The sequence below is a fragment of the Cladophialophora bantiana genome, assembly GCF_000835475.1.
Source record: "Cladophialophora bantiana CBS 173.52 unplaced genomic scaffold supercont1.7, whole genome shotgun sequence".
NCBI classification, from domain to species: domain Eukaryota; kingdom Fungi; phylum Ascomycota; class Eurotiomycetes; order Chaetothyriales; family Herpotrichiellaceae; genus Cladophialophora; species Cladophialophora bantiana.
Genome location: NW_015971581.1, coordinates 1 through 14,538, shown reverse-complemented (window position 1 = coordinate 14,538; position 14,538 = coordinate 1). Strand labels below are relative to the sequence as shown.

At 49.3% G+C, this 14,538-nt stretch overlaps 3 protein-coding genes across 3 annotated transcripts; 1 reads left to right on the top strand and 2 right to left on the bottom strand.

The window, feature by feature from the left end:
* Positions 1-627: 627 nt before the first annotated feature.
* Positions 628-1,840, bottom strand: Z519_05004 (uncharacterized protein; the record flags this gene model as incomplete). The annotated part of the gene is made up of 4 exons (XM_016762746.1): positions 628-1,015; positions 1,084-1,460; positions 1,529-1,596; positions 1,657-1,840. The coding sequence occupies 4 exons, from the start codon at positions 1,838-1,840 to the stop codon at positions 628-630; spliced, it is 1,017 nt and encodes a 338-aa protein (XP_016620359.1).
* A 2,024-nt stretch (positions 1,841-3,864) lies between these two features.
* Z519_05003 (uncharacterized protein) lies at positions 3,865-9,164 on the bottom strand (the record flags this gene model as incomplete). The annotated part of the gene is made up of 2 exons (XM_016762745.1): positions 3,865-8,926; positions 8,974-9,164. 2 exons carry the CDS (start codon positions 9,162-9,164, stop codon positions 3,865-3,867), a joined length of 5,253 nt encoding a protein of 1,750 aa, XP_016620358.1.
* A 604-nt stretch (positions 9,165-9,768) lies between these two features.
* On the top strand, positions 9,769-10,340 carry Z519_05002 (uncharacterized protein; the record flags this gene model as incomplete). Its single annotated transcript, XM_016762744.1, has 2 exons — positions 9,769-9,918; positions 9,981-10,340. The coding sequence occupies 2 exons, from the start codon at positions 9,769-9,771 to the stop codon at positions 10,338-10,340; spliced, it is 510 nt and encodes a 169-aa protein (XP_016620357.1).
* Positions 10,341-14,538: the final 4,198 nt, after the last annotated feature.

The following is a 14,538-nucleotide window of genomic DNA, read 5'->3' as shown; positions in this document are numbered from 1 at the left end:
CATGCACGGTTGCTGGGAAGTCCTCTGTACTTGTCCTCTATCCTAGATATACCAGAGTGAACTCAACAGCGCTGGTTGGAGTAATACACTCATTTCCATGCGGCAACTAGAGAACTGCCTGCCCGCCCGCCTCCTGACCTGACGGACTTGATTGACCCAATAAAGTAGCACAAAATACATTCCATGCAAGTAGATTACCAAAACGCTGATTGTATATGGATGCTCGAATGCAGACAGACAGCCGACTCAAGTGACACAAAGTGCCCTTTCAACCCGAAGAGAACAGATGCTATGGGTAGTAAATAATGATAATTCTGATTAGAGTGCCTCCCATCGGTTTTGTCGTCCCCATAATATTGCGAGTCGGGAACGGCCGTCGTCGACTTGTTGGCTGCCTGGCTGTTTAGACAGTTCCGTACCTTCTTTACCCTTGACTCGTAAATGCATGGCATGTAAACCTCACAGCATGGCCCAACGCTGGGCCCACTGTTATCCATGGCAGGTCCTTAACCCTTGTGCCGTGAGTCGCGCAAGTTATCGTGTCCCCCTTCGTGGCCAGCTTCGTAGAGCAGTATCTTGTAATGCCAGATATGTGCAGCGAAATGGGAGCAGAAATCCGAGGAACATCTAGACGCGCTCACGCTCACTAACAGACCACTCGTTCTTGATGCGGATCGAATTTGGCTCGTGTGCATGATCGAAGCTGACTGCGTCGTCCCGGCTCACCTCACTGTGCGCTTTGACTACGTGCGAGAGTTCTACGACGCTTTCGTTCCGCATATACGATGCGCCGCGTGGGTATGGGTCGGACGGGTGATCGCGACGCGAGGAAGAAAGTAGGCGCGGGAAGATCAAGCTGATGACGGGTCTCATGGCAGGGATACAGGCACACATGATGCCCACGTTGAGCTCCGCTGCCGACCAGGTCGCGGCGCCGACGTTGTCGTAGGTGAGATCGGTGGATATGCTCGCGATGTAGAGCGCGTGGAGGCGGAGAATGGCGGTGATACACCCGCTATTCCAGGTGTTAGCATGGGGAAAAAGTAACCATTTCGCCCCGGGGGGGGGGACTTTCAAACATACAAGCCACCCAACGCAAACACCGCAATCAAGCTGATCTTCTGCTTTTTGGGGAGTTGGAGACTCTTAAGAACAGGCATGGGAAGCACCCAGACCGCCAAGTCGGTGATGATGTTGAAGCCAGAGAAACTGAACCAGAACGCCATGAGGTCGATGCAGTGACCGCCTTTGATGGATTTGTCCCAGTAGTAAGCGATAGGCCAGCAGGAGAAGCAAGAAGTCAAGATGAAGGTTATTCCAGCGACGCAGATGAAGATGATGAGACCCCATGCGGCGAGACGGTATCGCCTTTCAACGAAGAACCTCAAGTACTGATAGCAGATTGAGTCTTTAACCACGAGCAATCCCAGGTTGTAGACGACGATACTGGCGTACAGGAGCTGGGCGGGTATGTGTCAGCAAGGATTATATTGGTGCAATATTGGATGAAAATGAGATAGCGAATCACCTTTGATAGAGTCTCGTTGTCGGCTTCGCTGACCGTATCCGCATGACGACCCAAACCATGATCTTTCTCTGAAATAATGGTCAAGTCAGTCGAATGGTTCCTAACAAGGTGAATTTCCAAGTACTCACGCAACGCAATCGTGACTGTGAGGCCCACGGACAATACCAGTGCGAAGACAATCAAATAGTCTTCAGGCCCAGCCTGGTGGATGATCGCAAAACGGGAAATGCATCGAATGACAATGAAGACAAATGCAAGTGCGTTGAAGACAGCAGCTGTCACAACAGCCTGCATACCACGCTCGAGTCCCATCCTGCCTGGGCATATGCGAGATGGCAGTGGAGGTCAGGTTGACAGCATGACAATCGACGGAAGCAACCGAAGTTGTCAGAAGTGGGAATGGGGGAAAGATATGGACTCGGACAACGGCCCCTGCAAGCTATCTCTGAGGCGCAAACACCCCTTGGAATCATTGGTGGGCAACGGAAAATTTAAACAGCATGTGGCACTGGAAGCCAGGTTTGTGTTCAAGTTGCCGGGCTCGCTGGGCAGACTCGATGAGTGGCTGCTAATTTAGTATGGACTCATGACGGACAACGGCTTGTTCAGGTACACGAAGCGAAAGGGGGGCAATCTGGGGTAAAGAGTTCAGGTATAGCAGAACCAATATGAGACAGCCTGGAGGCAAGAGCTGTATCAGAGAGGCGGTGCCGACCCACGAGCTTGCATGTGGGAAACGTCCGTCAAACGAGATCCTTCGTCAGCGAACTTCCCCGGATTAGCCTCCCTACCAGAAAGGAGGACTGCCCGAAGGGGAAGTGGCCTCCACGTGGCTGCAGGGAGTAACATATACCTACTGGTCTGGACCACGATGGCGATTTGGTGGCGCCGGGAGCAGAATGAATAGAAGGTTCGACAAATGTAATTAAAAAGCCTGTGGATACGAGCGACAAGAAAAGTCGAGACTTCAGAGAGTGAAGGGGCTCTTTAATGGAGAGACGCTTTAGTGCGAATCAACGGCAGGTGTACGTAGTACTGGGTACCGTATAAGTGCCTGGTCGGTGCTTGGCGGAAGTCAACTTCAGTTGGCCTTCCTTAGTGTTGGAAGGACAAGCCAGTGGTACCACAGAAAGGGGATCTTCAAGAAACAAGGAGAAAATGCAGCTGTTGAAACAAGAAATCGCAATCAATTTGGCGGATTTGCAGAGTCTGACCTCACTGGTGCCATCAGGATTGGGGAGCATGTTCGGATCCTTGCTGTTGAATCGTTGCTCGAGTCGACCTGCATCAGCAAACACGACTACCATCCCAAGGGACGGATGATCGCCGCTGCGGGAAGGCACGAACGTTCCAGTTCCCTTGCTCCCTTGCCCCAACAATCGGACGGATTTGTCGAAGGATTAATTTGCGGGAAATACCCCTTTCCGAGCATGGGTGGCGTGCTCGGAAAGTCAGCCTGGCGGCAGCGGTGGGGTGACAGTATTACGGAGTAATAAAACTCGTTAGATTTCTGACTATGAAGTACGTACTCAGTACTAAGGCACCCACCGAGTAGCTATTGTCCAAGGTTGAACTGCTCAATCCGATCAAGGGTGGCTCTGGACGACTTTGCCAGCTGTCGGACGAGAAACCACTTTGGGACTTCGGTCTGCTCGTGTCTGCAAGGGGAGTTCCATCCGCTAGCAAGTAGTTTCCTTAGCACGGGTGGCACGGTCTGGGGCTCAGGCGAGGGCGTCGCAGTACCAAGTACCTAGGTCGGGCGAAAGCTTTGACAGGGCCCCGATTTGCGCACGCTTTGCCTGGTTCAGGGTGTGGTCAGAGAATCTGAAGAGCGCTATCCTCGGATTCCGGCAGAAGGTTTTTTTGGCTTCTGACAGGAAAACGAGCCTCGATTGGCCTGGACTGCCAGGGCCAGGGACGACTAACGAATTCTCTGTGGAGGTGGGACTTTTCCCCAGCCGTTGCTCGCTCAGCAAAAGTGGGTGAGGTTTCTCCCCACCAGCTCCCTTTTGTCCAAGGCCAACATCAATTAGAGCCTCGCTGTGGTGGCCCATTCTGGAGGATGGACACAACGACCCTAGGTAAGTCCTCGGTATCTATCTTAGTACTCCGTATGTGGAGGGTGATTTTAGGGTCCAGGGCTGGCCCTGGCTCCTTCATTTCCTCACCGCATGCTGCAGCGTCGTAGTAACCAGAAATTGCTCATTGTTGAAAAGTTGAGTCGAGTCGAGGCGGAATTTGTTCTATGTGATCCCGTCCACCGAAGTGAAATCTTGTCCTGTCTGTATATGCCCGATCTCATTGAGCGGCAACCCTGCTTCCGACCATGATTCTCGTCAATGTACAGGCATAACAACATCGAACGCTCCGGTGCCGATATGACCTCTCCTCCCTGCAACAATGCGCGCACTGGGACCCAGTAATGGATCTCGTTCGCCAAACAACACCGCATCCTTAAGGAACCCCATGACGGTCTCGAAGCTCATTTTTGCTAACAGGCTGCCTCCCTCTTTTACAAGACCATGCCTGTTAAATGGCTGATAACTCCCCGAATGCGTCATAGCATCGGCAATTAGACTCAAATGCCGCACATCCACACCAATTCCGTGTCCTTTGAAGACCGTGTCAATTTCCTTTACAATCGTCGCTCGCGCTGCCTCGACGCCGTAGTATTTCAGCATATCGTGCACCGAGTTGGTGTAGATTGAATGTGGGTAGATTTGGTCCTGGTAGTCGCGCATGGCGAGTAAATTGACACCTTCAGTCGTGATCATTGGCTGTTTGACTATCTCCTCCTTGTTTGTCTGTGGATCAACGCGTCTGACCGGTTTCCCGTCAGGTCCGTGGACTTCTTCCATAAACAGCGCGCAGATGCCGAGGCCAGGGATTGATTGGATAACTGACGTATGCGCGCATTTTTCGAGAAGAGGAAGGAGAAGCAGTTTGGGTGTCTTGGAGCTGTAGCTGAGGACAATGCGGCAGGATTTGCCCTGGCTCCTTGCGAAGGTGAAGCGTTTGAGATGATCGAGTTTGTTCTTCAGTTGGTTGAGTCGAGCCTCATCCGCCGAATCTTCAGCATCGCCTGCCTCGTCATCTACCTCCTCATCCGAGTCCAGCTCCCGAAGGTTTTGAGGCTTTCTGCATTTCTTTGCCTTCTGACTGCCGCCAGTGTTGTTTCTTTCGTCGTCTCTGTCAGCCTCATCGTCACTCATTACTTCATCGCCTGACTCCTGTGCGATGACATCTTCCTCCTCGTCGGGCTCGTCAAAGTTGTTCTCTCGCCTACGTCTGGCGGCCATATCTTTGGCGTCATCAGGGTCTGCATCTTCGTCGATATCGTCCTCGCCACCTTCATTCTCGGTAGCTCTTGAACCTCTTGTCCCGGGTTCCTCGACAACACCGACCGACGCGCCAACATTTGGGACGGCCGCCGTAACTTCTGAACGGTCGTTCTCTTTCGCCTTCTTCTTGAACTCGATCTTAATCATCTTATCCAATCTCGGAAGAAACATTACTTCAAAGCATCGTTGCACGTCTATCCACTTGATGGCATATTCCTCTTCGTATTCCTTCGGGTCGTACAGCTCTATTCGAATGTCGTAAATCCTTTCATTCTCATGTCCTGCACCACCGCCAGTCCTCTCGGTGACGGACATATCATTAATGACATGAGACAGCGGCAAGCGGCTGATGCTTTTGGCAAAGCGCTCTCCTTCAGCATTGTTCAACTCTTCGATGGGCTTTAGAGTCATTGTTGGGGTCATGATCTTAGCGCTGGCAGTCATAATGATTTCGCGCAGTCTAGGAATGCCGAGGGTGACGTTCTTTGCTGAGTGGCCGGCTAAGTGGAAAGTGTTCAAGGTCATCTGCGTGGAAGGTTCTCCTACGGATTGTGCTGCGACAACCCCGACAGCCTCTCCGGCATCGACGACGGACTTCATGTATTTCAAATCCATGATTGTCTGAAAGGTCTTCTTGCCCAGCGTGCCATTCGGGTTAGCCTTCTTGTCCCTAATCAGTCTGTTCGGGTTCCTCTTGACGTAATCATTCAACGCCGTTGCAAATAACTCCGAAGTGCTTCCCAGATGGCTTGCTGGACCGAAGGAAGTTGTCAATGGATCTTTGTGCTTGGATTTCCTCAGAGATTTGAGAACGGTCTTCTGTTCTTCTCTGGCCTCAGACTGTGGGAGTCTAGGGATCACTTCTTCGGCATTCATGAGCGTTGCGACTGAGTAATGATTCTCGGCAAGGAAGGTGAACTCTTTCAAATGTTTCTGCTTTGTGACCTCAAGTCCATCTTCTCCATACAGGAACTGGATGATACTTCCGTTCGAACTCTCTCGTACTGATGTGTCATATTCCGTTCGAAGTCCCTCAAGCCCCTTGACGATGCACCGCTGTAGGTAACCGGACTTTGAAGTTTTCACGGCTGTGTCGATCAAGCCCTCTCTGCCGGACATGGCATGGAAGAAGTATTCTTGAGGTTTAATGCCTGTCAAAAACCGTCCTGACACATATCCACCAGCGGCTGGATCCGTTTCAAAAGCTCGGAAAGATGGCAGGGTCTTACCACTGACCATGACAGGGACTCTCCGTCCTTCCAGCACTTGTTGACCCAAGTTGCAAGAGATCAGATTCGCATTAACACTGGAGCCTTTCGCTCCAGAAATCGTCATTGCTTGCATCTGATTCCGAGGAAACGGTTTTCGTAGACCGGCGGGCAGACAAGCTTTTGAAACATTGTCCGTGATTGATTTGACTCTAGCTTTATAGACTTGGTCCAAGCCATTGAGCTGATCATCGTTACGGAGGACGTTTTCAAGTCGAGTGAGAAGTTCGGGATTTTCTTGGCCAGCCTCGCTGGACTTCAGAGTGACATACTCAGTTGAAACTTCCAGGCCAATCTGCTTGGCTCTATTCAACTCTTGTCGCCGTTCATTGTCGCCTTGATTGGTTAAACAGAGATCATCCATTCCACAGGTCCAGGCACGCTCATTGAGAAATCTTGTGAGAAGTCGCCCTAGGATGCTCAGCAATTTGCCTGCAGTGATGTGTCCATAGACCTCATGCACTGCATGGACGAGTCCTCCAGCGCTCGGGCCAAGTTGGCTTTTGTCGAGGATTCCGCAAAGATGCTCGCCGTCTTTGAAAATAACCACTTGCTCCGTATCCCTAAAGACTATCTTGTCCTTGCTAACAGTCCACTGGCTAGGTTCATCAGACGTCTTTTCGCCCCAGGAGTCTGACGATGTCGATGATTTGCTTTTAAGGTTAATGCCACGGAATCTCTCTGGTGTGATATTTTTCAGAACTGTCGTGATCACTTGCTTTCCGGTCCACAGCATCTTCGGCTTCAACATCGTGGGCTGCACCAGTTGAATCTTGTCAAACACGGTGTTGTAGTCTTCTGGCCTAAGACAGCTGTACAGCAATTGTTGATACTGATCTCGATCGAAGAACACGTCTCGGCTGGTAAACTGAACCCCCATGGAGATATGGTCTTGAATCAACCCACGCAATGGTTTGCCTGCGGTCGCAGAAAGATACTGGTGATCAGTGTCTGCAATCTGAAGAGCCTCAGTCCGGGCAAACTCATTTTGAGGGAAATGCATGTTCATCTCATCACCATCGAAGTCGGCATTGTAGGTGTTGCAGTTTGCGTAATGCATTCGAATGGTCTTTTGGTTCGTTAACACACGCGCGCGGTGGCCCATCATGGAAGGCTTGTGCAGAGTAGGTTGGCGGTTCATGATGACCACGTCGCCCGTTTGGAGGTGTCGGTACACTTTCTTGCCATTCTCGCCTTTTGCCCCAGGAGCAGTCGAAGTCATCAACTGCTTTGCTAGGGCTCTTCTTTGTTCGATCGTCTTGCGCTTCAAGCTGAGAACCATCCCGTTCTCATTCTCAATCGCTGTCGCACCCGGGTATTTCTCGGTACCGTTGATCACTGCCTTACTCAACTGTTCAAAGTTGTGGCTTGTCACCGGTTCGGGATAGGTGAGCTTCTTTGCGAAAACAAGCGGTACGCCGATTTCGTTGGTTTCAATATTAGGATCCGGTGATATGACACTACGAGCAGCGAAATTGACGCGCTTGCCCATCATATGCATTCGGAAAAGGCCTTCTTTCTTCTCGAGAATTTGCTTTATGCCTTGGTCAGCTGGCCTACCAGATGCAGGCGCAGGAGAATCAATGAGCGCATTTACAGTCTCCTGAAGCACAATTGCGGCTTGCAGGCTCTCGTTTAAATTCCTGGGTTTGACGGTTGAGTCGACCTTTGCTCTTTTTAACTCCCGCGAGATGCGCTGAACATCGCCTGCCGCTTTGATGATTCTGTTTAGCACAGAATTTAGCTGGTTCTCGAGCATTTGATTCGGTCCCTGTCTGGCCAAAGGTCGATATCTATTTGGCGGAACAAGTAATGCCGTAATGAAGAACATGTCCGGAGACACTGGCACAGGGTCTCGATCAGGCCGAGAGGTATACAATAGCCTGAGGACTTCCTGTTCACGGTCGAATAGCAAAGTCAACGCAGCGTGCACCTCGCTCGTTGTCATATACGCCTGCACGTCGTCGAGATCCTCGATGTCCGCTTTCTTAGATTCTGCCGAAGTCTCTAACGCATTGCGCATCGCGATTTCTTCCTCGGCGCCGTGCAGTTCGGTCTCCTCAATATCGTCGCTGCCAGACATCTCAACGTCCTCGTCAAGTATTCCATTGACTCTGGATGGCTTTTTTGACTCCTCTTTCTGAGTCTGCTCGGACCTGAGGAAGAGAAGAGGGTTCGGCGCTTTTTTCCCCAGTACATACATAGCCTCCTTTTGCTTTTTGGTGAGTGGTTTTCTGAAAATCTTGACGCTTCTATCCTTTCTATATGAGATGCTGGCACCGCCGCATTGGGCGCATCTCTTCAGATTGGGAACCTCCATCAGGAAATCTGCAATGACTTTTTTGCGGGCTGCAATGGCAATAGGATTTCGGATGAGGGCTTGATCGTCAATTCTGTTTTCCTTACGCGCCCGTCTGATGGCCCGGTTCGTCATCTTCGTTCTCCGTTCAATAAGATCGGCAATTTCTTCTTCTGGTTCGACTTCCGCCACGTCTTCGACCACGTGGTCCGGATTTGTCTTTTTCGACGTCCGTGGTAGTCCTCCTCTGAGGTAAATGTTGTTGATATTGTTATACTCTTCCACAAGCCCATACTGCAATAATCGCAGGGAGCACACCGTTTGATTGACATAGTTTTCGGAGGCCTTGAAGCGGTGGCAGTAACCGCATTTTGCACGTAGAAGGCGTAAAGTCGAGTCAATGTATTGTGGATGGTAACAAGTGACAGGAAGTTCAATGTGTCCACAGTGCCCAGTGCAATTGATTGCATTCATGTGACATGTAGAACAGCTGAAGGTGTTAGGGTCGCACCGCTCATATTAGGTTCGAGGACTTACTTTGCGTCCAAAGCCTGTATCGCACCTAGTGCGGGATCATGCAGACCTCCTGGTACGGGCCCAAACATAGAATCCAGTGCTGGAGTGACATGGATTCTCTTTACCGAGATCTTTCTGATCTCGTCGGACTGGAGTCGTGAGAAGGCCAGGCCGCCGGTAGCCGCGGGTATTGGTTTAACATATCCTGCCATTGCGCGTCACGACCATAACCCTGCGGCAACAATGAATTTGGCAAGAGAAATGAAATGTTGTAACTGGTGTCTCAGCTACATGCTGTGCCCTTACGCTGCGCAGGTTGCGCCAAATAATCCTGTTGCGGGGACAATTTTTTTTCTACAAAATTTTGGGTACAGCTTCCGGTGAAGCAAGAAGGCAGAGTATGGCACTACGGTGAAGCAAACGCGCCTGGTATGAAAACCGCATAATACAATATTCAGCCATTCTCTCTTTATTGTCTCCTATCAATTTCACCAGGTACTAGTATTTCTACATACCAAGATACCATCCTCCGAGGTTGATCCCAACCTGAGAGCGTGCAAGCTAGACTATCGTGGTCTTCAAACATCCATTAACAAGGCCTACCCTATTACTTAAGCCATCCCCCGAAAGAGGTAATCTGGCGGATACGAATACGGGCTTGGTGTCGAGAATTCTTGCTGCCTGAATCCCCACAATCCTATAAGTCAAAAGGCAAACTTACGCAGACTCTCCGCGTAGATCCAGGCGGTTTTACCATCACCTTGGTAAAACTTCTGAGGACTCGGAAATATCTTAATGCGGCTGTGCTAGCCCAACATGGTCAGCGTTGGATTCCCCTGGAAAACTACCCCAGCTAGCCGCATTGTTCACCTCGCGCAAGTTGTTTTGCAATTAACCGCCGCTGTGATTGCCATTGGTCTCAATGCTTCGGATATAGCTGATGGCCCGACGAATACTGGTGCTTCGGTGAGTGTCCAAGGATGAATTCAACTTTGAGGGCTGATATCCCTGACATGCTACGCTACCAGGTCTATGCTATCGTCATCGGTTCTTTATCAACACTGACAGCGATATTGTTTGCAATCGATATCCTCATCCCATTCCCCAGCCGTCTTTGGCTCCTTTGGGTCTTGTTCTGGCAATGGGTTCTCGCTTTCGCCTGGACAGGTGTAATTGCGGCATTTCGAGGGAAAGATTTCGACAACCGATCCACGCGGATCCAAGTCACCGCTGGGTTTAATATCGCCAACATGCTGCTATGGCTGACAGGCTCCGCATTTGGAACCATTACAATGTGCTTCAGGAGGAAGCTAGGGGGAGAAAAGCCGGATGATGCTAGTTCCTCCCATGATCTGCCCGAGCACTCAGGCTGTGACGAGCCGCTTTAAATGGTCTGGGCTGGCGCAACTTTGTACTTGGACGCATGTCCCCGTTAATGTATTCAGTTGGGAGTATTCGTTCATTCTGGCGGACAAAATGAATGAAGGCCTCTGCATTCTCTACATACGCCCAGGGAATTCGCAACAATGACGCACCTGCAAGACCGAGGGTACTGCTCCTCCTCCTCCTCCTCCTCCTCCTATTCATCATCTTCTTCTTCTTGTATAAATAATGCAGTGGTAGCTCTCTTAAGGGATTCGGGTCTGAGATGAACTACAGCAACGTCCGCGAGATGAAATATCGCAACAACGGCTCACGGTACTATGGAGTGCGTCCTTCTGTTAGACGCAGTGTAGACAGACTAAAGCTTAGTGTGGAACAGATGACTATGAAGGAGTCAAAGACCCACTCAAGATTGTGGAAAATCTTCTGGCTTATTTGGTCACTCGGAGTAGGGCTTGTATTCAATGTATGCACCCGTGTCTCGTCCTAATAGAAGTGCATGGTCTGGCTCGCACCTCAAGCTACCTAGGCTGCGGTTAACATACAAACCGTGGCATATTTAATAGGGTCAATATAACTAATGTAATCAGGATTCATTCCTCTCTGTAATGGTAAGAAGCTGTAAGTTTCACAATGAGCTCTGACTTCCTTGACGATGACCTATTGGAAATGGGAGCAATCAGATGTAATCCACACTTCCTTTGTGACTTGGTAGACAAATTTTCTCCTAGTCGCGTTTTTAATACTTCGTAGAAACTTGATTGTCAGAACTACACAGCGGGGGGTTGCTGTTGAAGTTATTGTTGGGCTTCAAAAGGGAAACTGTCTGTTGATGTTGAAGTTGAGTAATGCTTGTGGCAGCTCTGCGCTCATATGACAGAAACCGCCGAAAGTAATGACGGTGTGCAGCGTTCAGTATAAACAACTATTTGGTATTCCCTCCCAAAGCGCTGAATAAAACCCAAAAGATTGGTTCAATGCCTCCTAAACCATCGACAGGTCTCATCATGGCTTCGAAAGGGACAATGCCAAACACCTGGAACCGTTCAATCTCATGCTCAGCGCTTGAAATCGGGAATCTCTCTAAATAGCGAATTCGTACAATCGCAAATTCGCTTGAATACTTGACAGAAACGGCCACCACCAAATTTAGCTAGCGTTCATTTCGGCTAGTCACACAATCAATTCAATCTTCAATATTCGCTGGTACTTAAAATTGGCTTGCTTTGTCTATTATGCCTACGCAAACAAGCGGTAACCTCACCGACCTCGCCGCCTACCTTATATTAACTACTTATACCAACAGCCGATCGACCTCGGCCTCGTCTTAATCATCGCCTAAAGTCCTCTTCTAAACTAGTCCGTAATCTACCTCGAGTATCAACCGCGCCCCCTGAACTTAGAAAAGGTACACGAGTTCGCAAATAGACCTCAAAACTACTGCAGTCAAGACAACAGGGGGTTGCTACTTAAGTCACGAGAGACGGAAACGGAATATCTATAAAATCCGTAAGAGATTTGTTCAAAACACTAAGGAATGCTATATAAAGAGGGGGCGGCGAGGTCTAGAATGGTAAAATTGAAATAGCAGGAATAGACTTATAGGGAATGTTGCCCAGAAACCGACGTCACCTACTCTTGGTGACGCTAGACTCTAACAGTCACATTAAGGGAACTCGCTGTCGAATTCGCTGTCCGGAGAGATGCCCTTGAAATTGACATGACGCTTTACGCGCTGGCCGAGCTCTGAGATTGGTTACCTTCTATCTTGTTCGGGCCGCGTGTTTGGAGGGACTAGCCTTGCTCGCTAACGGATATATTACGGCTTCTGCTCGACTCCTTTCGTGTCTTCCTTTTCGGCACTTACCGTGTTCTCGGTTACGATACCTACTTATTTAGTACCCGCATCTTTTCACTGCGAGTCAGAAGTTCTGTGAAATTACCTCATAAAGATCCGTGCGTCGTCGTCACGTTGACCCGTGGTCCCTAAGCTAACCGTGTAGTCCCGTTTCCACTTCAACCGCTTTAGTCACCCTCCAATTGAGTCACACAAAATATAATGTACTATTGCGTGACTTCGTATCAGGGACCTACGCAACGCAGTAAGTACAGAGAATTGGAGAAGCCAAATGCCTTGTTCTATATTACGTAGTCCTATTAACAACGACTCAACGCTTAAGAAAAAGGAAAAGTTCTCTCTCACCCGAATCGGGTGAGAGGAAACTCTTATGGCTTCCTTCCTTTCTGTTACGTGAAAAGGGTAAGACGGCGTTAACCGATAGCCTTGTGCTTTAGCTCTCCTTAGCTTATTATACTTTAACCATCCTTTGCCTTATTCTTTCCTTCCTATACCATCCGCCCGATTCGGGTGGAGGGCGTAGGGTACTTAGGGACAACGGTGAGTTCGTGACACTTCGTCAGTGGCCTTATGTAACTGGAAAGGAGGCTAAGCCCGTATGATGAACGTCTCGCCCTGTTATGTATCACCACCCACTGCTCCGTAGGTACGTGGTAGTAATGGAAGACTTTGAACGTATATAGTCTGAGGCGCCTCGGGAAGTTTTGAAATCCATCGTGTTCCTCCACTTAAGTTACACTCACTGGGCTTAGGACGGCAACTGCAGCTTCTATCGTGAGATGTCAGCGACTGTGTACCCGATAAAATCGAACTCGTGTTCTTGAAATGGGGTCCTATTTTGTTTACGTGTCAACAGATTCTACACCGTTGCTGTAAAAATATAACTCGATTAGAGAGTAACTCTTCCGCTGAACGGATTATGTCGAACACCGGCCCTGCCTACTATTGCGGCATTGAGTCTAAGTCTCTTAAGAGGTACCGTCCTAGTGGCTACCACCCCATCAATATCGACGATGCATTTCATTCGGGAAGATATGGCTATCAGGGACCTACGCAACGCAGTAGGTACAAAGGAATTGGAGTAGCTGAATGCCTTGTTCTATTCACGTAGCCCTATTGACAACGACTCAACGCTTAAGAAAAAGGAAGAGTTCTCTCTCAGCCGATTCAGGTGAGAGGAGACTCTTATAGCTTCCCCTCTTTCTGTTACGTGAAAAGGGTAAGGCAGCGTTAATCGATAGCCTTATGCCTCAACCGTCCTTTACCTTATCCTTTCCTTTTCTTTCTATACCGTCCACTCGATTCGGGTGGAGGGCGTAGAGTACTTGGGGACAACGGTGGGTTCGTGACAGTTGCCCCCCCTCTAAAAAGCGGCTCGCCCTCGAGTCGCTGCGAGTATGAAGACAGCCTTAATCCATCGTATGGACAGGCCGTCTCAATTGTTAATGACGAAGACAATGATATGGTAGTTAAATAGCCATTCACTAACAATAGTAAGTGATTGAATTCCCACCCGATTCAGGTGAGACAGCCGTTTTGTATTGTTGCAGCAATGCGGGTGAGGTTTAATTCACTTTAGCCTTTGCTTTGGTTCTTGAGCCCTTTACTATAGCCTTCTTCGTCTCTTTCTTCCTCGTTTAGATTAACCACAAGATGTGTAAATATTACTCACCCCACTCGGGTGAGAGACGCTGCTAATATGTATACAGCCTCTTACGTACGAGGAAGTCCGGCTAAACACTTAGTCCTAGTTAGGCTGTGGTGCCAGCCTTATTAGCAAGAATTATGAGTTCTACAATATTAGAACAATGATAGCGTACTAACGAAAGAAGCGCTTTCCGCGGTTTTACGGATCCTCCGTCTACTCCTGGCTCGGAGCTAGTTTTTTCTACCTTACTCTACGACTAGACTTAGTCTAAGTCGTGTGAGTTTTACTCTCGTTCCCGGCCTAGCGCTAACTACGTTGCCGTAAGTGAGAATTTAGCTAAGATTAATAGTATATTAAATGGATTAGGTCCCCATTAACCTATAGATAGGTTGTCGTGCCCTCTAAGCTCTCATCGAGAGAGTAATTTCCGTTGCTGGTAGTAGTTCGACTATTCTAGCCGATTAGATATAGATGTTTCTCACCCGATTCGGGTAATGAATCACTAATATCTTGTTAGACACAGCCTTGAGGAAGACCGGTCACGAGTTGCATTGGCGCGACTCACCACACTCATTGGACAGGTGGAAGGATCCATAGGAGAGCAAGGCTGAGTCACGTGATATGCCCTGTTGGCTCTGTTGGCCCTGTTGGCTCTGTTGGCACAGAGCGCACAGAGCGCACAGAGCGCACAGAGCAC